A 24,953-nucleotide genomic window follows, 5' to 3' on the forward strand; every position below is an offset into this window, starting at 1 on the left:
TGCCCCAGGACCGGTGGGCGGGCCCTCTGGCCGGCTCCCCCTCCTGCGAGGAGGGCCGGAGGAAGAAGACTGGCTGTTCTTTCCTCCTGTGAGAGCTCTGCTATTTTCTGATTGGTGGACAGGCGCCTCCCGTCGCTCGTTTTCCGTCGCCGCGCCGGGAGATGACGTAGCTCCCCGACCTCCCACGTCCAAGATGGCCGCTGTGGGCAAGGAAAGACGTCGCTAAGGGGCTTCCTTCAGGCTACGAGTGAGTGACCGACGGACCGCGGGCAGCGCCACCCACCTCCCGCGTCTCTAAAAGTCCAGTAGAGTAAGGTCTACGCCTTCATCCGCCGGTGGAGTCTCTTCCCAGATCCCACTTTCCCCAGGGCAACTCGAAGTCAGCGGGAGGCGGCGGGGCTGCGGGGCGTGCTTCGGGGGAGGGTTTTGAGGTGCGGGTACAGAGGAAAGAGGCCCGCGCGGACCCTAGAACAGGTAGCGGCTCTCGCCGAGAGCAGCGGGTAGGGTTTGGGGACTGTGTAGCAGGTGGGGAGAAGGGGCAGGGATCCTAACACGCGCGCGCACTCTTGGCCTCACAACCTCAGACGACCCACGTCTTTACGTGGCTTCGCAGAACCTCGGTGCCAACTTTGGTTAGGTCTGAAACTTGAGTGTCATTCCACGCCTGGGTACCCCGACTGTGGAGCCTGGAAAGGAATAAGGAAAGGCCACTTCTGCGATCAGATCCTGTTCTCTTGCACCTGATCGATTCTTGTGTCGTTCGGTACAAAACATGCTCTACAGCCTTGTAGCCCAGGGATAGTGGACAACGCCGCCTAGGTTCGTGTAAGTGCCCCTGTGATGTTCGCCCAATGATGATACTCTCTCGTGGAACATGGCGTAGAACGTGTTGCCATCCTTACTAAGCAGCGCGTGAGTGGCTCATTTCAAGAGCTTGTTGGAAAGCAGTGAGTACACTGAGTGTCTAGGAGGAAGAAAAATGTTTTTTTTTTGTCTTTCTCCAAAACTGAATAGGGTCAAAGAGGAATTAGGTGCATGGTAATTGAGGAAATTGTAAAGAAGACCTAATTGGATTAAATTTCGTTTGTTTATTTAGGCTCTGATGAAATTCTCTGCCAGAGAGCTTGCAGGTATGACTAAAAATCATTGGAATCCTAGCAGTGCAGTTCACGATAGAAATCTGGAGTCGGATAAAGGCCTCAGTTTTGCAGACTAAATAGATGGCTCTCGGATGCTTGACCTTGTTAGTAATCTATTTTAAAATCTCGTTGGAAGAGCAAAAGGGGAGTTTTTGAGTACTTGGGAATGGAGAGCTGGTTCCCTCAAACCAGCAGAGTTTCAGTTTTTCAGTAAAGCTGGGTGACACAGATGGTAATCCTTTTTTTAAGTTTATTAGATTGGTGCTGGATGGGGGCGGGGGATGAGACCATTTAGGTTTCCTTACAACTCGAAACATAGCATCTTCCTGCCCTAGTCAGGAAGGTGTACAGTGGATGAGGTCTAATTAGGTGGATTTCTATCCATTATACTACTAAACCTCGACTGTTGATTAATGAATTGATGTCAGCTTGAACGATGAGAGGTCTTTAGACATAGGCTACAGGTCTCTGGTCTTGCTCTTACTCTGATTAGCGCTTTGTTTTTTAAATCCCAGCCCAAGGTTATGTTTATTGGCTTTCGGGAGAGAGAAGTGGGGAGAGAGATCGATGTGACATTCCATTGCCTCTGGTAGGCACCCAGACCGGAGCTTGAACCGGCTACCTTTTGGTGTACTAGATGATGCTCTGACCAAGTGAGCCACCTGACCAGGGCTGACCAGCACTTCTTATTACCAACTTCAGATGTGTAAGAGGCAGGCTTCTCAGATTAATAAATGCACTCAAAACTTGGAATTAGCAAGCATGTGAGATGACTCTCAGGGTTCAAAGAGGTCCTAAAGCCTGAAATAATAGGCCCAGGCTAACAAGATGCAGATTCACCAGCAAAGATTAAATTGACAGAAACCAAGTTGTCCCGGTCGGAAATGAGGAAGGCCAACTTGACAGAAATGGACACACTGTTGCCATTACAGAAGCCGCGTGTGTGCACGTAGAGGAAAGGCTGTGTCTAAATCTAATGACAAACTGTGGCTCTGCCGTTTGCTAGTGGTATATGCGTGGGGCAATTGCTTCCTGTCTCCTCAGCTCCATTTTCTCAGTGGTGGGTTGTGAGGACAAAGAAGCAGCTTGCAGGCATGTTGCCACTCAGCGGCCTCTCGCTGGACGTGTTGTATACTATTATTGTAGTCACCTGCCATCCCCCAAGTACTACACCAACGGTATAAAGAGTATTGATTTTCATTTTGCTAATGTTTAGGGGTGATCTTGAAACGCTTAAAACCAAATCTAGTAAATGAGATGTTTGCCCTGAAGAAGAGAATGGAGTGTGAAAACTGTCCTAATGAATTTGGAAGGCAGTCAGTAGATAAGGGAAGGTATTTTCAAGGAGCTAAGTGGGAGCTGTGGAGAGTAGGTAGATGTCATTCACTCCTTATTCTGCGCCACATACGTGCCAGAGCTAGGGCTTGAACAGAGCCGATCAGAACCGGTGTGTAATTAACCCAAGAGTCACTGGTACCGTGCACACACCAGCTGTTGGTACTTGGCAGTGCCGTGGGCCGCTTTGTGATCTGCTGAGGTCCCAGTAATGGAAGTGGCCAAATGCAGGTTAGCGAGTGGCCAAATGCTGCCGTTTAGAGGGCGTTGCTGTACTGTGAGAATAAGTTGGGTAGTGACTTTTACTGTTGTTTCCAACTTGCAAGTGTCCATAATTGTGAATGTTAAAAAATGAATGTAACCTCTTGACACATAAAATGAAATATCTAAGGCCCATTCTTGGAAGATGTTGCTAGAATGCCTTGACGAGCTGCTCATTCGTGTGCGATTTTTCCTTCGAGGACCTCATAAATCTCTCGGCCTTCAAGGCAGTCATGAACTGCTAGTGAGCACATTTACGACCTGAGGGTGAAAGAGTAATCGAAGAGTAATGGGGCACAGAGTTAGAGAACGAGGCAAGAACTTTTTCAGGTGGTGTATGATTCAGAGGACTGTTTCTTTTCTATTTATGCACATTTATTTTCACCACATCTCACGTATTGTTCAGTGCCCTGAACTCTAAAGGCACCTGCGCTCAATTATTAGCATGGGGTTTGGTCAAGGACAGCAAGGCAAAACCGGCTTGAACGTATTTGTGGTTTGTCTCCCTGTGGGCTGGGATTCTTTTCATCCCTGAAGGAAAATCTCCATCAGAACACCCTAATAATGCAGCCACACTCCAGAAATAAATGCTATAATTAATGGGTGAAACTGTAAAGACAAATAGGTATTTAGGGCAGTATTTTGCATTGCAAAATAGTTGCCCCCAAATGATTCCTAATCACTGCGGTGGTTTTAGCATTTGTCCACACATTCTTTCTACCCCTCCCTCCAGGAGGTGGGGTTTCACTCCCTTACCCTTGAGCGTGGGCCGTATGTCACGACTCACTTCTCAGGAATAGAAAAAAGAGAAGGAAAACAGTAACTTAGCTGAGAAACCTGGCAGATCTCCTCTTGCCCAAGTGCTCGTGGTTGAGGCGGGCACTAGGGCGCCGTCCTGGCACAGTGGGGTGGGAAGGACGCCTCGAGTCTGGCAGTGTCGCTCAGAGCCCCAGGTCCATTCCTGGGGAGACCTCAGGCGGGCCTCAGCCGAGGGCAAGGGCAGACTGAGAGCAGTTACACACCAGCAGGTGCTTGGAGAAGGGTGACACCTGAGTGCCGTGTAGTGTCCTGGTTAAGATCCCAGACCAGAAAAAGGGTTTTGGGAAAAACTTAAATTTTTTGAGTCAAGGCTATAGTTTGTTTAATAATATACCAAAATTAATTTGTTAGTTTTGATCAGTGTACCATGGTTATATAAGATGTCACCATTAAGGGAAGCTGGGTGAAGAGTCTGTAAGAAGTCTCTGTACTGTCTTTACAATTTTTCTGTAAATCTACAATTATTTTAAAATAAGGCTTTTTTAAAATCAGAACTATAGAAGATAAGTGCTCAGAGAAGTCTTGTTCCCGGTGTTCCTGTCTTGTTCTCCCCAAACCCTATTGGTAGCCATTATTTTTATTAGTCTAGAAAAATAGAAACGTCTATTCCTATTTCGTCTCCTTTCTTGCCTAGATAGTAACACGCCGTGCACACTGCCCTGCCGCTGGCTGATGCTGGACACGTCTCCCCACCAGTACGCAGAGCGCCTTCTCCCGCGTGCTAGCAGCACGCAGTGTGTGCTGTGTTCACGTGCCGTATTGTCCTCAGCCCGCGCCCTGCTGGCGGGCACTTGGGTCGCTTCCAGTCCCTGCCGTTATACACAGCACTCCGGTGAATGATCGTGCGCACGCATTGTTTCGTATTTGTGGTGGCATTTTCAGAGTCGATTCCTGGAAGTGGGCTGCCAAAGCAGAGAGCCGATGGGTGTGCCGTTTTGTTAGGTGCTGCCAGACACCCCCCCCCCCCCGCCGGGAGAGTTGTCCCCTGTAGCGCCCCCACCAGCCGTCGGTGAGATCGCCTGCTTCCCCTGGGCCTTGTCAGCAGGGTGCGTGGTGAAACTTGGAGCGTTTGTGCTGATGCGGTAGGTGAGGGATGCTACTTCAGCCACCTGACTCGGAACCCCTCGTGCTTGCCGAGGCCTTAGTCACCGGGCCCGCCCGAGCCGGCCACACACGCCAGTGCGGGTCAGTGCGCAGGACTGCTCTCCCTGGGGTTCTCGGTTCCTCCTGCTGGAGGAGCGCCAGGTTCTCCCCAGAGCCCCCGAGCGCGCGCCGGAGGGCAGCTCCCGGCCTGGCCACCGCACGGCTGTTTCCTCGCCAGTCGGACTGGATGTGGGTCCAGCGCCTCTGGTGGAGCCCGTCTCCTGCCCCTTTTGAAACTCTCCAGCCTCTGATCCAACTCACTGATTCTTAGTACTGTGTGCTCACATGAGAGTCCTCGTGTTTTGTTTTCTTTTCTCAGCAGGGAGCCTGTAGGGAATCTCTTCGTTCTGAGTAAAAGGGAAGCGGATGAGAAAGCAAGAAAAACTTAGAGCCACTTCTTCCGTTTACCTCCCTCCACCTGCCCCCCCCCAAGTCCCTGCACCCACACCCGACAGTACCCCACTCTGAGTTCAGTGACGTGTGCAGGTGTGCGATCACCCAGCCCGGTGGCTCTTTAAAGTGGGAGCACCTTCGTGGAGTCGAGTGCACTGAGGAGGAAGATCCGGCTGGGTGCCAGACGGGGGAGAGGGCCGGTTGTGGAGCGTGAGGCCTCTCAGTGCTAGGACAGGCCCGGGTGTAGTGCAGAGCGGACTCCCGACCAGCGCGAGGGGGCTGGCCCAGCGAAGGCAGGAGCGGCGGGAACCTGCTTCCTCGTAAGCAGCCACGAGCGTTGGGATTTACAGTGCAGGGGGTCACGTGCAGCACGGGCGCTCCTCGGTGTCTGCGTGGGGTTGGCTCCAGGACCCCCCGGCACCAGAATCCACGGGCGCTCGGGCCCCGTACGTGAAAGGCGTCGAGCAGGGCGCACGGACGCATTCAGTAGGCGTTGGGGGTGAGCTGGGCCTCCGCCAGCCCAGCAGTAGTGGCGCTTCCGTGGGGGGTTCCAGTTCAGAATGGGGCGCCGTCTGTGGTTGCGGAGTGTCCGTAGTGAGTGGGGTGGCTGCACGTGGGCCGTCCCTTTCCAGCCTTGCTCTGCTTCTCTCTCTCAGGACCCGGCGCTCTCAGAGAACCTCTGCAAAGGAGCAGGCCTACTCCAATAAATGAAGGAGAACAAAGAAAACGCAAGCCCTTCGGTGACCTCGGCGAACCTGGACCACACAAAGCCATGCTGGTACTGGGATAAGAAAGACCTGGCTCACACGCCCTCGCAGCTGGAGGGGCTCGACCCGGCCACCGAGGCCCGCTACCGCCGGGAGGGCGCGCGCTTCATCTTCGACGTGGGCACGCGCCTGGGGCTGTATCCTTGCCTCCGTGGCGTCTGTGGCAGACGGGCTCCCCTCCACCACCGAGGAGCAGGTTAGGCTCTGTGGGCCGAACCCGTAACGGTGCCACTGCGCCAGAAGGCCTCGGGGGCGTCCTGTCAAGCTGTGGTTTCTGGCTGGCGTGGCTCCGCCAGGGCTCGCTCGCTCTCTCCTGGTTTGCGTGTAAATGTGCGGGCCTCGCCGTGGGGCAGGTGGCCACAGCTCCCAGGGACGCCCGAGCCCGGCCCTGCTGAGTCCGTACCCGCGTCCTGGCGCCGGGGCTCCCCTCTGCCTGCTCTGCCACGGACGGGGTTCGCTTCGCCGCCGACTTTGTTGCTGTTGTTTGTCTTTAGTTTTTCCACGTTTAACTAAGAACGTAACCTGTAAACATTTTTGGCTGAAGTCCTTAACCAGAACCACAGGCACTATGATACCCTGGCTACCGGAATAATTTATTTTCATCGCTTCTATATGTTTCATTCCTTCAAGCAGTTCCCACGATACGTAAGTATTTGAATTTTATCATAATGCTTTATTACGTGTAATTATTTCCACATAGCTCAGTGAAATGATTATAACTTTTTTTATATTTCCAGAAAGTACTTATTTCTACGTAGTAAATACCACGTATAAACAAAATCAAGTTTGAACTTTTGTTATTTAACCATATTCACATTTTTTAAAATTTAGACCAATGTGGACCACAGTCATACTGTATTTTGTGTGGTTGGTTTTGCTGAGATAAATGTGGGCTTATAATTGAGGCCCAACAAAGACCGAGGAGAAACAGAAATTTTCCAGGCCACATCGCTCACTCTGTAGTTACTCCTTACACAGGCACTCGGCCTCCCGCTCTGTGGGCGACTCCGAGGGGGCTCGCCGCCGCAGCCGTGAGTCCAGAATAGACGGCATGCCGCGTGCAGAGCACGTGGTCGAGAGGGCGGCCAAGGGAGCGGTGCAGGGGGGGCTGCGGCATTCCAGGGGGAGATGAGTCGTGCCGCGGAGGGTCGGGGAGTGTGCCGGGGAGGAGGTGCCCCCGTCAGGCGAGCCCTGGCGGCAGTGGGCCTTGGGTGTGCCGAGACGGGGGCGAGCAGTCGTCCGACAGAAGCCAGCGTGACAGGGACATGGAGGGGGTGTAGCACGTGTCAGTCTCGGGGGTGGGGGGGTGCGTCCCTGGGGCAGGGATGGGACGGGCCCCGAGTGGGAAGGCAGGCTGAATTCCCGGTGAGGGCATTTGGCTTCCGTGGGCGAACCAAAGGGGCGGAAGCGCTCCGTGAAGAAGACGATAGACTTAACAGGAAGCCCCTTAGTGGGGGCTCTTCCTCGTGCTGAGGTTTTACAGAGTTTTATACACGAGGAAGGCGGTCATGTGAGGACCCTGCCGGCCAGGCGTCTGTGGAGGGAGGGATGTGCAGGAGCCGCGAGGGTGGGCGGGGAAGAGCTGAAGGCCGAGCGGTGAGACCGGGACCCAGACGCCTGGAGGGAGCGGCGGGCCGCGTGCAGGAGCGCGCTGATCGGGGGTCTCGGTCTTCAGGTCGCCCTGTGCAGAGGAGACTTGTGTCCGTGGCCTTTTCCCCGCGGGCGTCCGTCCACTCTGTTTACACAACGTGTTCTTCAGAAGATGGAACTTAAAGTAGCTCACGGAGCCAAGTCGGGCGGGGCGTGAAATCTGCTCTGCGGTTTCAGGGCGTCCGCGTTCTTGTGGGCGAGAAAGGGGGTGTGGGCGGGCCAGGCAGCCAGTGAGCCGGGACGGGCGGAGTCCCTGCTCGTGTCTCCGTGTGGCCTGTGGCCACAGCTTCTCAGGAACCTCTGTCTTTCTCTTAGGTCACAGGAGCTTGTTGTCTCTTTCTGGCTGGGAAGGTGGAAGAAACACCCAAAAAATGTAAAGATATCATCAAAACAGCGCGTAGTTTATTAAATGATGTGCAGTTTGGCCAGTTTGGAGATGACCCAAAGGTAAGGATCAGCACTTCTGCCTTTAAGTCTCATCTCCTTGCACAGAGTCGGAGGTCCCTGCTGCCAGTGGCCGGGGCGCCTGTGTCTGCCGGCCCTGGGTGCCCGCGAGGACTCGGCGGAAGGTGCCTGTCGCTTCTCTCAGAGCAGCGAGGCTGTCCTGCAGCCTGCACTTCGGTGGTGCCGGCTGATGGGCCGAGTCACGCTCTGAGCGCTGCGGGGCCGGGAGTCCGTCTGCCGGAGAGGAGCGGCATCCTCTCGTGGCTGGCTGTGCTTCTGGACCCAGAAGCAGCGTGGCTTCCTTGGGGCAGGGGTGGTGGCCGTGTCCGGGTGACCGGGACGTCCCGATGCTGCGTGTGCCCGCGCGTGTGTCTGCTGTGCTCCGTGTCTTCTGCTCCCCGGGGCGGCGGGAGGTGTTGGCACTGGCGGCCGTTTCCAGACGCTCGGAGACTCGAGGGTTTCACCGCCCTCCCTGTCCTTTCCCCACGGCTCCTGCTCACGTCCGGACTCGGTGTTGAAGTCGTTGTGCCTGTGCCATTGGTATGTTCTAGAAAGACCGCTGTTGGAGGCCGGTGGCAACTTCCTCTCCCCCATTCTTTCCGGTCCCCACTGTAACCCTTGGTGTTGAACGTCCTTCGTCGCGTCTGTCACTGCTGCTTATCAGGTTTTGACTAAGTAATCACGCCCCGCTCCCCTCTTCTCAGCCGTGAACTGGGAGAGCAGAGACCGTGCCTGCTGCCCCGCACGGGGCTGGACGGCGCAGCCGCGCTCACCGAGCAGGAGGCAGCCGGTGCTGGGAGGGGCTCGGGCTCCGTCAGGGCGCAGCTGGCCGGGGCGCCGAGACCCAGCGCCGTTCACGGGCCCGTGTGTCCTGACTCGCTGGGGTCACCTGCCTCGGTAGCCACCCTCTGCCTGCCGAGCAGTGTCTGTGTGCGCATACATGAGGGGGTGTGTGTGTCCTTGCTGTGAGGAGTTAGCAGAGGCCCAGAACACTCTTGCAGACACTGCGGTTGTGATCAGTCCTGATACTTCGTAAGTACTGTCGGCGTGGGTGACTCTGCCTTGAGCTTCCTTAGGAGTTCATTCGCCTGTTTGGAAAAACGTGAGCCTGGTAGGAACTCGTACTAACGGTGACGGAAAGTGCACTTTTAGACGAGGCACGTAGCCACAAGAGCACGTTCCCTGTGCCCCCACGTATTGGGCCTCTACAGAGTAGGAGCGTGTTGCCGGCAGAGCCGCTGGCACGTGGAAACGTGGACGTAGCTGGCGTGTGCTGTTCAGGGGCCTTTGGCGAAGTCCCGTCTCACCTTCCGCCGTGACCCCCACACCACCACGTCGGGAGACTGAGACCTGGGGCGGGAGTGGCGAGGCTGGCACCGTGCAGCCCCTGTGCGCCAGGAGACAGGAAGAGGGAGCGGCCCTGCCGGTTAGCGCGCAAGGCCAGGGCCCGGCCTGACCCGAGGGGGCAGTGGGGCCCGGTGACCTGCTCCCCCCTCTGCTCGGTCCCCCAGACAGGCCCGGGGTGGGGGCCTGGCACGGGCCCCGGGTCTAGAACGGTGCAGACACGGGGAGGACGCTGTCTTGGGCAGACAGGAGGGGACAGTCGTCTGGGGAGGGGCACTGAAGCTGTTGAGGGGAATGAGACTGCGAATCCTGCAGAACTTTCCCGCCTTGATTAGCTCTGCTTTGACCGTGTGGCCCCTCCTCCTCTTGCATGTTTCTCGTGTTCAGCAAGTGCTGGCTCCACCTCCGTGCTAGACGCTAGGCATAACCGGGAGCGAGGCGGGCGCGGGCGTCGCTCTCCCGGCTCTCACAGTTGAGCGGTGGGAGGTTTCGGTGCGCGACCACGGAGCTGTCCAAGGGCCGGCTGCGGTAGACGCCCTCGCTTGGAGGTGCGGTGGGACCCGGCCCTGGGCACGCGGGCCAGGCCCCCACGGGCGGGTGGGGGTGGGGTCGAGGCGAGGCTTCCTGAGGAGTGGCGTCTGCGCACGACCTGTCACTGAGCAGTTGAACGTGGAGGGGGCCCGGGGGTTGTGACACTCGGAGCTGCAGCCTGGACACGCGATCGGCTCCCTTGGTAGGGATGACGTTGAAGCTTCTGGGAAACGGGCGGTGACAGAAACGGGGGAGGCCTCTCCGACCTCAGAAAGCCTCCCCGAGAGAACTCTCGGGAGACAGGACGGAACCCCTCAGCCCTGCCGTGCCGTGCGGGGCCACAAGGCACAGCGGACGGGGGCGAGCTCCGAGAGGCACCCCGAGCTTGGGCAGGGAGGTGGCCGCCTGCCGGCCCCTCCGCCTGCGGTCCAGGGGGTCAGGGGACCCTGCTCTTCTGACACAGGCACGTGCTCTCGCTCCTGCGCCCCCACTGGGTGTCCTGCGTGCCCCGTGCTGTCTGGGTGCCGGGCAGTCGGGTGCACAGAACTCCAGGGGCTGGATTCGAGAAACACTTGTTTGCGGGCACCACTAGTCAGAGGGTGTGGTAAGAGTGGGGAGCCCATGCACAATGCTACAGGAAAAGGAAGTATTCAGGAGTACACTTTATTAAAAAATTAGTGGGTGCGGAGGGATTCTTTACAACTACTAAAGGACTGAAACGATTCTAATGTACATTTTTGATGGAGAGATTCGATGTAGTTAAAAAATGTCCATTTTCCTAAATTGTTCTACGAATTCAGGTGATTCCCAATGGGAGCATCGACAGCGTCCCTGTTTTTCTACAGTGATAGTAAATAAAACGGTACTGAAATTTGGAGAGAAACGAGCAAAAACAAGAAACTGTTCTTGAAAAGGGGGAGCCGCTGTGGAACCATGCCTCTGATGCTGGCACAGAAGTGCCACGTCGGGGAACAGAGAAGCCGCCGTGTGTGGCGGTGCGTGGGCAGCTTAGGGTGTGGTTTGACCAATGATGCAGTCAGTGAATGACCTGGGGACAGCTTATTCGATGAAGGAAAGATTTACACACAGAAATGAAAAAAAATTTTGAACAGGGGTGATGGGCCCCCACACACATTCTCAGCTGGCACCGCTCGCTGCCCTCGTCTGCGGGAAGCTGCGGGCCTGAGCGGGTGCCCGGGTGTGTCCCTGGGGGCGCGCGGCAGCGCCGGGACGGGGCCTGCGAGGGGCCCGCAGTTCAGCCGAGCCGTCTGCACAGCGGGGGTCTGCTTTGTGAACGGGGGCTCGTGTGCACTGGGAGCGTAATGTTTCTGAGAATGTTTTGTTTCCAATATCTTTTAAAAGTTAGCCATGTCCTCATCTCCTGGTTCTTTCCAGAATTTGTCGTTGTGCCTGAGTGGGGGAGAGGAGAAAAGGAACAAAAAATGGTTGTTATAACTTGAAAATAAACAGGAAAGCTCACTTTTTAAATGTTGTTTTGGACTTTTGGACTTGAAGCACCATTCCAGCATTTGCTCTACTTCTAGGAAGAAGTAATGGTTCTGGAGAGAATCCTACTGCAGACCATCAAGTTTGACTTACAGGTGGAACACCCCTACCAGTTCCTGCTCAAGTATGCAAAACAGCTCAAAGGTAAGGGGAAGTCACCGAAAGACCTTCTTTGTTCTGAAACCAAGTCTTTGTCGTTGCTGGATGTCACTGAGATGGTGCTTCTCGGGCAAGGACAGCGGAGACTTCGGTGTGGAGGGTGCCCGGGCATGGCGTGCCCGGGCAGTTCAGTGTCGGGGCTAGTAATAGGTTGTCTTTTATGCGTAAACAGATTCTGTCACCCAGTTGCCAAGTGCGATGAAACAGGAAAATGAGTCAGAAGTTTTTAAATAGCCTAACGCAGTCAGGCGTGGGGCCGGCTTTCCCAGGAGCGGAGGCCCTGGGTGTGGGGCACGTGGGAGGGTGGAGGCGGGCCTCAGCCCGCTCACTTGCCCTCGTGCCCGGGCGGGAGCCCCTCGCTGGCCGTGGGTCGGGGTGGGGCTGGGGGCGCCCTGGGCTGTGCGTGAGGACGTGCTGCTGCCTGTGCTCCCGCTTCTCTCTTTCTCTGCTGATTCCCCTTTTCCCCGTTTCTAGGTGATAAAAATAAAATCCAAAAGTTGGTTCAGATGGCATGGACATTTGTAAATGACAGGTACGTTTGTTTAAAAGTTGGTTTAGTTACGATGTGTTTAACAAACTACAGAAGTGATCCCTGAAGAACAGTGTACAGTTACAGTGCTTTTAAATGTGCAAGGACTCTCTGGGTCATTTTACCCAAACCCCTCGCTTTGGGTGGAACTGACTCGAGCCAGCTTGTGGCAGAGCGGGGGCTGCAGGCCAGACCCCTGCCCCCAGCAGAGGGGCCGCCCCAGGGTCGTCGTGGTGGAGGAAGCACACCTCCCACTGCCACTGGGAAACACGAGTCCAGAGCAGGGCACTGGGGAACTCAGACAGCTGTCACTTAAAACCCATTCGGTTCTTTGGTGGGGGGCCATCTGGGGTACTGGTTTAGAGCCTTGACATTCCGAGCCCCGGGGGGACCTGGGGGGAGCCTGAGAGAGAGGTGGGTGGCCGGGGCTCCGGCGGCTCAGGGACCAGAAACCGTTTTCATTCGTGTGCGGTTCCTGGATGCTCTGGCATCCGTCTGGCTCTTGAAGGAGTCGGCCAGTGACCACGGGTAGAGTTGCTCATTCGGGTGCTCCGGGAAGGCCAGGGACTTGCTGCTCTGGGCGCGCACAGTGCCTCGCTGGACGTGTTCAGGGAAGAACACGCGAGGGCACAGGTGGGCCCGGCACCTCGTCGCCGCGCCCTGAGCTGCCGGCTGGTGCGTGCTCGCCCGACTCAAGCGCCTCTCTCCCATTGAACCAGCCTCTGCACGACGCTGTCGCTGCAGTGGGAGCCCGAGATCATAGCGGTGGCGGTGATGTATCTTGCGGGACGTTTGTGCAAGTTCGAGATACAAGAGTGGACCTCCAAGCCCATGTACCGGAGGTGGTGGGAGCAGTTCGTCCAAGATGTCCCTGTGGATGTTCTGGAAGGTACTGAGCGCGCCGAGCCTTCCGTGAGGGTGTTGCATCCGTGTTCAGGCGGCGCTGCCCGAGAACGGGGGCCCTGGGTGAACGCCTGAGACTTGACGCCCCCCTGTCCGGAACGCGGGTCTGGTGGCCCGGAGGGGCCCACAGGCCTGTGCGCGGCGGGGGCGGGCGGACCGCAAGGGCGAGTCCCGCCTGTGGGCCTCTGTGGCGGAGCCGGAGGCTCAGAGGGAAATGGGCTGGTTTTTTCCAGGTAAAATTCTACTTAAAATACCAATTCATAGTAAATGTAACTGTCGCCTGTCATTCAGACATCTGCCACCAAATCCTGGATCTTTACTCGCAAGGGAAACAACAGATGCCTCATCACACGCCCCATCAGCTGCCGCAGCCCCCTTCACTCCCATCCACACCGCAAGTGCCCCCAGTGCCGCCACCCCCCATCGGCTCAAGGCTCCGAACCGCCGCAGCCCCCGCAGAAGGAGCCGCAGCCGGCAGCCCAGCCACCGCCACCGCCGCAGCCAGCCCAGCCGCCCAAGAAGCCGTCCCCGCAGCCAAGCCCGCCCCGCCAGGCCAAACGATCCACGGTGAGGGGCTGCGCTGGCCCCGGTGTGGCCGGCGGCCGCGGCAACACCCTGCCCGAGCATGTTCCTGTTTCTGAGGGGTCACACGGGGCCCCGAAGCGGGGCCGATGCCCGTGACCTCACCAGCAGACTGGGAGTCTGTGGGGAACCTGGTAGCCGAGGCGGTCAGAGGGGAGGCCCCACCCCGCTCCTCCAGCTGCCGCTGCCTGTGTCAGCTCCGACGGGCCGGACCCTGCGGGGTGCCGCTGCGCGTCTGCAGCCGGCCGGGACGGCGGTGTTCCCAGTTCCCCTGGCCTTGCTGTGTTCGGTCCTTCAAGAGGCCGTGTTCGCGGAGGTCCCCCGGGAGCGGGGAAGCAGCCCGGCCAGCAGGGAGGGGTGTGCTGCCACGCGATCCCCAGAGGCAGGCGTGCAGGAAGAACCCGCGTCAGCTCGCTCCGCTCATCACGCTTGGGGCGGGCACCAGCGGGCCTGGAGCTCTGGGCGCCCGGAACGGAGACAGGGCAGCGTTTGTGTCTGGCCCGGGCAAGGGGGGGGGCGGGGGGAGCAGCACTCCGCGGTGGCCCAGTGCCCTCCGGGGACGTGCTGTCGGAGGCCACGTCCCATCACTGTGACGTGGTGCCCACGTGATCCATTTTCCCTCTGTCCCCAGGGTCTTGGTTAATGGCTCTGTTTTCTTTTGCAACAGGTGGTTTCTCCCAAAGAAGAGAACAAAGCAGCAGGTAATTTCCTGTTCTGGTCTTCCGTTTTACATTTCTGCTGGTCAAACTAAGTTTTTAGTCAACAGTGTTTCCATCCAGATCAGATTGGCCTTGAAATTGACCCTAGGCTCTGGCAGGTCCACCTCAGTGGACTGAGCGCTGGCCAGCGAGGCAAAGGGTCTCCAGTTCGATTCCCAGTCGGGGCACGTGCCTGGGCTGTGGGCCGGGCCCCCCGTGGGGGGGGTGTGCGAGGCAACCGCACATTGATGTGTTGATGTCTCTCTCCCTTCCTCTCTAAGTAAGTAAAATCATCTTTTAGAAAATGAGCGTTAGAGCCCATCGCAGACTTGGCCCTGCCTGCCAGCAGTGGTGCCTCGTCCTCTCTGCTGGTCCCTGCTCTCTGGTTTAGGTCACAGCGCGCCGAGGCCCCCGTGTGAAACGTCACTGTGAGTGCGGGCGGCCTGTGGAGCGGTGTTTATTGTCAGTGGTTGTGGCGTGGGCCGCAGCGTGGCGCGCATGGGGCCCTGGTGTCCCCGTCCTGCGCAGCGAGCGGCGGGGCGGTGTGGGGGAAGGGCCGCGTGGTGGGCAGGGTGCCGTGCCTCCGTTCATACACGCGTGTGTGGTGGGGCCCACGCTCGGCTGCCTCGTTTCCGCTTCAGAAGCAAAGAGCGAGGGGAGCGTCAGCTGAGTGGTGGCGGGAGGGCAAGGGAGCGGCGTGGCCTGTCCGCTCATGTCCTGGTCCGCGATGCCCGGGCCCAGCGGAGGGCGTGGTGCACCGTTTGTTGAGCTCCCGGTGACAGTGAGCTACGTTTTTCTCACAGTCTTCGGGGGAACGGTGAGTTCGGTCAAGCAAATGTTGTGGCGCTGAAGGAGCGAACGTGGTGTGAGAGGCTAGAGTGCAGGGACAGGGCTCAGGCCTGGGCGGTGGGCGCCGGGGGCCTTCGCAGCAGGAGCGCGGCCCCTCCGGGGTCCTTGTGGGGAGAAGCGGGCCGGCATCTGAGGGGGGCCTGGCGAGGGCAGATGCGGGTGGGGGCTGTGGGGTGGGGGTGGGCCCGAGCCTGCAGGCGGTCCCGGCGGGGCCGCGCAGCCGGTGCCGTGAGCTGCAGGGCGCCGAGAGCACCGCAGAGCAGCACACGCAGCTGGCCGTGAGACCTCAGCCCAGAACCCACACAGGACCTCTGAGAGTTAGTAAGGAAAAAGAAGGAAATTTTGTTAGTCAAGTTTTGTTGATCATACATTGATCGAGTTTTTAATGTCACATTAAATATTAATTTTGCCTCTTCTGAATGTGGCTGCTAGAAAGTGTCAAGTTACACGCGCGGCTCTCCTTACGTTTCTGTGGGCCAGCCCCGCGTGGGCTGGCTGCTGGGAGGGCAGGCCAGGCGCCAGTTACGGGGGCGGCGGGGGCCTGCCCGTGCGGGCTGGCTGCTGGGGCCAGGCGGGCTCAGGAGTCGGCCCCAGTCCTGGAGGAGAGGCAGAGCGAGGAGCACAGGTTCGTCCGCCTAGAGAGGGGGCGTTTGGTCTCCAAGGAAGGTGAGAGACAGACCCTGAACCTGGTTGGTCCAGCCCGTGTGTGAGAGACAGAGGACACCGAGAAAGTGGTGGGCGGCGCCAGAGCAAGTCCGGTCAGCGGTGGGCAGGCTCCGGCACAGTGGCGTCGGGAAGGAGGGGCCACAGCGCACAGATGAACAGGAGGGCTGACCGCTGTTTTGGTGGTGCGCGCACTCGGTAGGCAGCTCCTGGGCTCCGTGGGGCCTGTCTGGGTGACTCAGCGCCCTCACTGCGGGTGCTGGTCACGGGCAGCTGCTCAGCCCTGAAGGGTGGCCTGTGAGCTCTGCCCCCAGTGGTCCCAGCCCCCTGGCTGCAACGGCGCGCGCCTCCAGCTCCCCACTGGTGCCAGGTCACATGTCGCCTCTGCCAGCTGCCCCCCGGGGGCATGTGCCTGTGAGGAAGCAGACCGAGGCTGTGCCCCGACCAGGATGCAACGGGGCGCTCAGGCTGCCTTGTGCCCCGGGGGTGGGGACTCCCCGCAGGATCGTCCGCGGCCTCAGCTGCTGAAGGGCTCGCCCGCCCGGTGGAGCGGGGAAGGGGGGCCGGAGAGCAGGGGTTGCATTCGCTGTGCTCTTCCGTGTGCAAGGGTTAGTGCGTGCGGGCGCGGCCGAGACCCTGCTCGAGTGCCCCCTAAGGCTTGTGTTCTTACCTGCTCTCCTTCCCCAGGGGAGTCCTGACAGGTGTGCTCTGCTGCCACGTGTGTGCTCACGTGACGAGCTATGAGTGCTTTTTAACGTGATGTTTGCCCGTAGATCCGCCACCGCCTAAAATCCCCAAAATCGAGACCACTCACCCTCCACTGCCTCCAGCCCACCCACCGCCAGGTCAGTGTCTGCCGAGGCAGCTTCCCCCCCCCCCCTTCCGAGGGCGGGCCGGGCGTCCTGGGGCCAGCTCATAGAAGGGAGACCTCGGAGCCAAACTGTTAGGGGCGGTAGTGACCCGGGGTCTTCCGGAAACTGTGTTCACGAACCAGGAACGTCGAGGACGTTGTAAACTCGGGGTGTGTCTGGACGCTCGCGTCCAGAAACGCAGCGCTCCCCAGGAGAGGGGGTTCGGGGTCAGTGTGAGGGAGGCGGGACCACCCGCCCGCTTCTGGGCTTCTGGGCGGGGCCGCCGAGGACCTTAGACTCCAGGGCTGCAGGGGTTGGGGCGGCGTGCGGGGCACTGACTGGCCTCTCCCCCGCAGACCGGAAGCCTCCCCTCTCGGCTGCCTTAGGCGAGGCCGAGCCGCCTGGCCCTGTGGACGCCGGTGAGCTCCCCAAAGTCCAGATTCCTCCTCTGGCCCACCCGGCCCCTGTGCACCAGCCGCCGCCGCTGCCACACCGGCCGCCGCCACCGCCGCCCTCCAGCTACATCACCGGGATGTCCACCACCAGCTCCTACATGTCCGGAGAGGGCTACCAGAGCCTGCAGTCCATGATGAAGACCGAGGGCCCCTCCTACGGCACCCTGCCCCCCGCCTACGGCCCCCCGGCGCACCTGCCCTACCACCCTCACGTCTACCCCCCCAACCCACCCCCGCCGCCGGTGCCCCCTCCGCCGACCTCCTTCCCCCCGCCCGCCATCCCTCCCCCCACTCCCGGCTACCCTCCACCCCCACCCACCTACAACCCCAACTTCCCACCTCCACCCCCACGCCTGCCCCCCACACATGCTGTCCCACCTCACCCTCCTCCAGGCCTGGGCCTGCCCCCGGCCAGCTACCCACCTCCATCTGTCCCCCCTGGAGGGCAGCCCCCCGTGCCCCCACCCATCCCCCCACCTGGCATGCCCCCCGTTGGGGGACTGGGGCGCGCAGCCTGGATGAGATAACCTGACGCCTTCCCCCACTCTTTTTTTTTAAACAAGTTTTTCTAATCAACTTGAAGGGTAGTAGAAGCAAGCAGCAGGGTACCTTGTGTAATGCTAGACAGGTGCAGCAGAAGACGCGGGTGGTCCTCCCCACCTGGGACAGGGATTGGGACAGTGGCTGCCAGCGTAGCCCAGGCAGCACCCAGAGCCGCCGGCCGCGTGCTGGTGCCCACCGAGGCCGGAGTCCTGCCCTGGGTGACTACACTAGTGAAAATGCAACCGGCCATATTGGCTCAAGAAATAGCGTCCGTAAGGAGTGAATTTCCTTCTAGAAATCAGTGCCTACCTTTCCTGGATACTCCATTTTAAATAGTCCCGTTCCACCTGAAGTCGCGCTGTCGTCGCTGTCATTCTGTGTGGTTCTCTCCCGTGACCCTTGGGCGGCCAGAGGACCACTTTTCTGATCCAGAGATACATATTTGTATGAAAGTTATTTCGAGGGGTTGCCTGGTGGGATGGCTTTTTTTTTGTCCTCCGGGAAGGCGAGGGAAGTGCTTGGGAAGTAACATATGTTTACATCGATCTGCAAATTCCTGTACATAGAGATATATTTTTTAAGTGTGAATGGCCTACTCTGAATCCCATCTTGGTTACAAACCAGACTCCTTCAGGCAGTTACCCAAATAAAAGCAGTTCTGAAACCTTTGTCTGTTTCCTGGCTGGGAGGTGGGGCTCGGGCCTGCTGCCTCCTGTGGGTGTGGGGGCTGGATCCCCCTCTGGCCGCCTCCAGCTTGAGCCCGCCTCAGCCGTGGGGGACCCTGGCGTTCTGGCCCAGCTTGGGGCTGTCAGAAAGCCTGCACAGACCTGGGTTCCTGAGTCAGATGGGGGTTTGGGCTCAAAATCCTGTTTCTGACCTGTGGCTACACAGAGGCCCCTGGGGTAGCAGTCAGTGGTCCCAGCCACCCGTGCTGAGGGGTACAGCTGCGTGCCCTGCGGCCGCCCTCCTAAGGTGCAGCCCTCTGCCCGGTGGCCCTGCCTGCCCCCCCTCCCCCCCCCCAGACAAACAGGCACTGCACACCCACCGCGGAGGCTTGCAAAGAGCCTTTATTTATCTAGCGCAAAGTATACACTGTCACACTCTTCTGTTACCTTGTACTAAAATAGCTCAATGTTTTTACCACACTATCAAAAGGTTCTATTTCTTTCGCTCTTGCCCCGAGTCAAAGGGGTTCGATGGCCGGGGCCGGGAGGGGCGGGCCCCTGCCCTCGGGGTCACATCCTACAGAAAACAGCGTGGCTGCGGCGCGGGGACGGGGACCGGGCCTCCGGCCAGTTCCGGAAGCGGCGGACCCTTCCTCCGTCGTGAAAAATATACACCTCTACCGCTCTGCAGTCATGCGTTGTTTTAAAAAAAAAAAAAAAAAATCAGTAGTATTTTGTTTCCTCTCAAGTTTTCAAGAAAAAAAAAAGTGAAAGGTCACTTTTTCAACACTGATGTGTGGAGCTAACCACTCCCGGATAGAAACACGCCACCCCAGGAAATGTGCGCGGCGGGCGGTGGGCCGCGGGCCCGGGCAGGCGAGGCGGCGGCCGGGGGCGAGGCTGGGAGGCGGCCTCTGTCACAGTGGGAGCTGGGGCCCCGGGCAGGCGGCCCCGCGGCTTCAGGATCTAGAAGCGGGGGGGGGGGGGTTGGAATGGAAAGGGGCCTTTAGGAAAGGACACCGAGCTCACCGACACCCCCACCCACCACGAGCTTTTAGAGCTAAGGCTCCCCAGGGGAGAAGGGTCACCCGGTGACACCCCCACACGCCCCCCCCCCCGTTAGCGGCAGAGCTGGCACGCCCCTGGGCTGGCCCCTGGGCTGAGGCCCCTCGGAGCTCCCCCGCCCCCACTGGCACCCTGCCCCACCCCACAGCTGCAAAGGGACCCAGTGCCGGGTCAGGCAGAGCTCCTGCTGCTGCAGCCTTTTCCACACTAGCAAGGTGACCGTCACAGTCCTGCCCTAAGAAGCCACCCCACGCCATGCTGGCGGGGGGGGGGGGGGGGGGGGCACGGGAGGGTCTCTGCACCAGCTCGTCCTGCCTAGTGGCAGGCCGGAGGGCTCTGGCAGGAACGCTGCCCTGCTGCCCTGCTACCCGGGCACCACCGCAGCCCAGGGCAGCGTTGCTTCCCCCCGGAGGGGGAGGGTCCCTGGGAGGCCGCCCTCCCCGGGGGCAGCTGCAGGTGCCAGCGGACCTTCCTTATTGCTTATTGTCGGTTGTGGCCGAGCCAACCTGATCCAAACATGGCGAAGGGGCTCCCAGACGTGGCTCCCACCGAAATGGACCCAGGGCCCCGGCTGCTGTGGCTCTTTGGACTCCAAGACCAGATCGGGGCCTCTGTCCCCCAGCTCACTGCCCACCCGGGCAGTGATCACGCAGTGCCGTGACCAAGGCTGCCCACCCTGCTCCAAGGGCACGCCCCCGTGACAGGGAGCTCACTACCTGCCCCGACGGCAAGTTCCTCCCAGAAAGAGCCCAGGGCAGGAGGGACACGCCTGCGGCCATCGGCAGGGCCCCCTCAGCTCCTGGGAACAAGGAGGGGTGCATGCCTTTCCCCTGAGAGTGTCACCCCAAAGGCAAATGGACAGTGGGAGCAGCTGGGTCCTGGCCCCCGTCCCTCACATGGGCCTGGACGAGGCTGCCCGATGCAAAGCCAAGCCCCCGGGGCCTCGGGAGGCTGCCGCAGCCCTCAGTGCCGCCGGAACAGGGAGGTCCGAGGGTGGGCGAGAAGCGAGTGGACGCCAGGGCCTCCCAACGGCATCGAGGGACCCTGCCTGCCCCCAGGCCCTGGGGTCTCACCGGCGGGGAGCCACGGACCTCCTACCCTCTGGGCCTCCTCTTCCTCAAACACTAACTTGGAAACACGGACCGCACTTTACAGTGTATACCCAGCCATCTACACCGAGGGTCTCATCCGACCCTCAGAGGCCGCAAGGAGCTCCTCGTGCCCCCACCCCACCTCAGCGGGCTCGGGCAGGGCAGGGCAGGGCAGGGCAGGGCAGGGGGATGGTCCACCGGATGATGAGGCAGCAGAAGGCGGCATGGGGCCTGCCCCCAGCCGCCCCCTGCAGGTGATGCCGTCAGCTGCAGTGCCGAGGGCACAGGCGGGCAGCAGCTGATGGCACCCACCGGAGGCGTGGCCAAGAGCACCACCGAGGCCGCCCTTTGCACCAGGGGCAGAGAGAGACTGAGTGAGGGTCACGCAGCAAATTCCAGCCAGAGCCAGGCCAGGTCCCTTCCCAGGAGGGCAGGGCTCTTGTCACTAGCCCTGCGGCTCTGTCCACAGGGAGCGAGGACGGGGCGCGGCTCCAGGGGACACCACGGCGGACCAGAGGCCAAGGCGTGAGCCGGTGTGACCCGTCTGGAGAGAGGGGCGTGTGCGGCTCAGCCTGGGGCCTCTGCTCAGCCTCCCTGTGCCCCTGGCCCCTCGTGAGAACCATGACAATGGAGATGCCTGGGCAGGGAGCCACCAAAAAGGGCACCCCTGGCGCAGGGCAGGGTGACCCTGGGGGGTGGGGGAGTGTGAACCCTAAAACCAAGTGGCAGCAGGGGAGCAGGGCACAGGCCAGGGGAGGGGCCTTGGGAGCACCCCATCCGGGACTCAGGGGACCCAGTGCTTCGGGAGCCAGCGTCCGGGTGACAGCAGGCGGATGAAAAGCGCTGCCCGCACCGTGTCCAGCTGCCAGTAGCCTCGGCCCAGTGCGGTGGCGGCCGGGGCACGCAGGAAGCAAGGGCTGGAGGAGGTGCAGGCCCAGCCCGCACGGTCCTGGGGCCTGGCGTCAGAGAGCTGCCTTCCGTTCTTGCCCGGGGAGCTGGACGCCGGGGCCCGGGGTGGGAGCGGCCGCCCAGGTGGCGGCAGCAGGGAACCTCAGGCAGCAGCAGGCGGCCTCTCGGCTGCCCGGTTTGCTGGTGTGAGAGATGGGGGTGAGGGGGGCCCGGCCGGCAGCGTCCTATGTACAGTTCATCCCAGAAGACGACAGCGGCTCAGCCGGAGGGCCCGCCGCCTCCCCTGGGGACCCCGGGCAGGGAGAGTCCGCGTTCACACAGGAGAGGCCCTACAAAGGCCCCTTGAACTGGTTCCCAGACAGGTGCTGCCGGATGGAGGGCTTGGAGCTGGCGGCGTCCCCCAGCTTCCTCCAGACCACCTGTGCGGAGAGGCCAGCTGTGAGTGCAGGGCCCGTGCTGAGCCCGCCCACGCATCCCCAGAGCCGGGGGGCCCGGAGGGGAAACGGAGGCCCAGACTTCGCACGTCCACCCTCGTGGCCACCTGAGCAGGTCACCACTGGAGTGCAGGCTCTGCCTCGCAGGTGTCTGGGGCCCCATGGACTCAGAAGGCAGTGCTGGAGGAGGGGGGTTTAGAATGCTCCGCCCCCAGGAGGCTCTGGCTCAGCCCCTGTGAACCACCCCATCCGTCCGGCTCCCACCAGGGCCCCAAGAGAACCGCGTCAGGAAGGCGGTCAAGGGGTGAGTCCGTCCTTCCCAGGCAGCCCCAGCCCTGCAGGCCCCAGAGTTGGGGGCCACCTGCACCTTCAGTCTGGGTGCTACCTCTGTGGCCAGCAGTCAACAGGGGCCCCACCCAGCTGGGAGGCCAGCCGCCTGAGACCAGGACTGAGGTCGGGACACACAGGTTAAGCAGGACCCTTCCTGCGGGCAGGGGCACGTTCCCAGGACAGACCGACCTGCCCAGCTCAGGGACCTCCATTCTGGAGGGGGCGGGGGGCGGTGAGGACAGACCTCGGGGACGGCTGCGACCACACCCCCCATGTCAGGCCCGGATGCCCACCCGGGGGGGCACTCACGTTGCACATCTCTCGGACAATGGCCTTCTCCTTCTCGCTCAGGTCCTCCTCACAGCTGTCCTGGAGCTGCCGGTCCAGGTTCTCGTGCACCTCCAGGACCTGCAGGGAACAGGGCCCGGGGGCCAGGGTGCGGAGAGGCCTGAGGGCTGGGCCATCCCCTCCCTCCTCTTTCTGAGCCCTCCCCCCTCAGCCCAGCGACACTGCGGACACCACCCAAGGGAGGCAGCACCCCCATGGCGGGCGGCTGAGGGCACCTGTGCGAGGCGCCCTGTGCGAGGTGGCCTCCCTCCCACCCAGGGCCCGGTGTGTGACTAGTGGGCAGAAGGGTCGAGGACAGCACCCACTTGTGCATGTGGCCGGGGGGGTGGGGGTTGGGGAGTGCATGGGAGCTCAGAGGGTGGGGGTGGGGTGGGCACAGCAGGAGGAGATGTGCCCGGAGACACCTGTGGGGGGGGGGGGGCAGCCACCCCAGAGGTGAGGAGCAGCGGGCCAAGGAGACCGGGGCTCCAGTCCTGCCTGTGACTCTGACCTGGAGGCAGTGCCTGCCCTTTCTCTACACCCAGGGGCCTCAGTTTCCCCAGGTGCAAGGAGAACAGACAGATGACATACTTGTTCCGGCCCCCCGGACCCCCCCCCCAAAAGTGTTCCAGGCAGTCACAGCCATAGCCACCGGGTCCCGACTCAGACAACCCCGGGGGCCCCGTGGCCCGCAGGGCAGCAGCGGTCAGGCTCCTGAGGGGGCGGGCACTGGCCCTCACCTTCATCGCGTGCACCACGGCCTCGGGCTTCTGTCCTGCGGGGCTGTAGACGGCCGAGGGGGGTGAGGACAGCTCGGGCACAGGGCAGCCTGGGCCCTGTGGAAGGGAATCACGTGGCTTAGCGCACGCTCAAGAGGCCCAGGTGGTGGCCACAGGTGTGACCAGCCCTGAGCGAGGCCCCTGATTCCACGGGGCCCGGGGCTAGGCGGGAGGAAACAGGGGAGGCTGATGGGGAGGGGAGGCAGGTGTGCAGAGCGGGCCGGGGCTGAGGGGCGGCACCTGGAGCCCACCACGCCGCCACGCGGGCTTCTCCACGGGGAGCACGTGCAAGGTCTACCACCCACACAAAGGCAGCTCACAGGGCCGGAGGGCAGCGGAGACACAGAGAGCCCCTGGCAGAACCCAGGTGTCCCGACCCCAGAGCCGCCTCCCCTCCCCCACGGCCCCGTGGCTGCATCCCCTTGACTCCGCCCCCCACACCCCAGGGTTTTAAGTCCCTTCCAGCCCCGACCCCTACCTCCTGGCCGGGTCTGGCCACCGGACTCGGCACACACTCTAATGGGCAGTTAGGTAGCAAACTCCCATACCAGACTCGGGGACCCGGATGGGCCAGGCAAGGAGGGGGCCCAGCCTCTCGGTACCTTGCCCGCCTGGGGCAGAGGTCGAGTGTCTGCCCAGGGCCTTCCAGCTTCTCCCCACAAGAGTCACTGGCCCAGGGAGCCAGGGAGCTGGGTGCTGGGCTTTTGTCTTGGGCTCTGAGAAGGACCCTGGATTCAGGATCCCGTGGAAGAAACTCACAAAGAACCCTCAAGGATGAAGCCCCCAGGCCCACTGGAGCCAGGTGTGCAGAAGACCTGGGAGTGGGCCTGAGGGGACCCAGACAGAAAACACCCGGAGGGAGCGCCCGCCAGCCTGGGAGCCTGGGGGCAGCGAGGGAGCCTCTAAGCTGGGTTCCCCAGGCCCTGCCCCCCTTCTTCTTGGAGTCTCAGTTTCCTTCCCTTCTGTGGGCCAATGGCTCCTCCAGGGCCCTGGCAGAACAGGTGAGCTTGGCTGAGGGTCACCGCCCTGGGGTCCTGCCCATCCACCCATGCTGTGTGGAGACCCTCAGGGCCCAGAACCTCCCTGCCAACACCCACCCCCTTCTCCCCACCTGCCTGCCCCCAGGGCCTCAAAGGCTCCCCCTACAGCCAGCAGCAGGGAGACAGGGACCCCCAGCCTTGGAGTCCGAAGAAGCTGGGCTTGGGTGAGGCTCTGCTGGCTGTGGCTGGAGGCAGGGCTGACCCACTCTGCCTCAGTTTCCCCATCTGGACGACAGAAAGGTTCCCTGGGTCCCAGGGTGTGTGCAGAGCCCTGGACTCCAGCCCAGGTGCCTGGCCTCTGGTGCCCAGGCCAGGTCTGTCCTGTGAGGGGGCCAAAAAGATCTGGATGCTCTGGGGGTCTGGGGTAAGCGGAAGGCAGGCCACACACAGGTGAGTGACCTGAGGCAGAAAGCTGCACTGCCCCCATCGGCCAGGAGGGGGCGACAGCCACACATGTACGGGCAGGCACCCAGCTCTGGGCACCTCCGGCCTCCTGTCCTGTCTGTACCTGGGGCTCCCTGAACAGCCTGCTCTGTAAGGGGGCCGGCTCCTGGAGCAAAGGCAGGAGGGACGCCAGGAGCCGCCTGGGAAGGCTGGGCAGTGCAGCCCTCTCCTGGCCAGAGCGTGGCCTTGGGAGCCGGTAAATGCAGCCACCACTGGACAAACAGTATGCACCAACAGTATGCAGCTGGGGCCATTTCCCCGACACAGGACCCCCCACGCACAGCTCCCCCAGAAGGCCTCCCACT

General features: G+C 60.9%; 2 protein-coding genes across 6 annotated transcripts in view; one reads left to right on the forward strand and one right to left on the reverse strand.

The window, feature by feature from the left end:
- The first annotated feature begins 131 nt into the window (after window positions 1-131).
- Window positions 132-18,228, forward strand: CCNK (cyclin K). Its single transcript, XM_028507011.2, is given in 12 exon segments — window positions 132-247; window positions 5,747-5,994; window positions 6,421-6,502; window positions 7,823-7,954; window positions 11,371-11,476; window positions 11,966-12,023; window positions 12,740-12,909; window positions 13,215-13,324; window positions 13,326-13,490; window positions 14,173-14,206; window positions 16,489-16,560; window positions 16,923-18,228. Coding segments are annotated over 11 exon segments (1,752 nt in total). The 5' UTR covers window positions 132-247; window positions 5,747-5,797; the 3' UTR covers window positions 17,549-18,228.
- Window positions 18,229-19,655: 1,427 nt separating this feature from the next.
- The window catches only part of CCDC85C (coiled-coil domain containing 85C), a 64,109-nt gene continuing 58,811 nt past the window's right edge, over window positions 19,656-24,953 (reverse strand). For all 5 annotated transcript variants that reach the window (XM_036013907.1, XM_036013894.1, XM_036013892.1 and 2 more), the window contains 3 exons: window positions 23,126-23,221; window positions 22,368-22,466; window positions 19,656-21,713 (listed from right to left, as the gene is read on the reverse strand). In XM_036013907.1, the coding sequence (XP_035869800.1) occupies window positions 21,624-21,713; window positions 22,368-22,466; window positions 23,126-23,221 (285 nt within the window). In that variant the 3' untranslated portion in view covers window positions 19,656-21,623. The remainder of the gene's footprint in view (window positions 21,714-22,367; window positions 22,467-23,125; window positions 23,222-24,953) is intronic.

The sequence above is a fragment of the Phyllostomus discolor genome, chromosome 1, assembly GCF_004126475.2.
Source record: "Phyllostomus discolor isolate MPI-MPIP mPhyDis1 chromosome 1, mPhyDis1.pri.v3, whole genome shotgun sequence".
NCBI classification, from domain to species: domain Eukaryota; kingdom Metazoa; phylum Chordata; class Mammalia; order Chiroptera; family Phyllostomidae; genus Phyllostomus; species Phyllostomus discolor.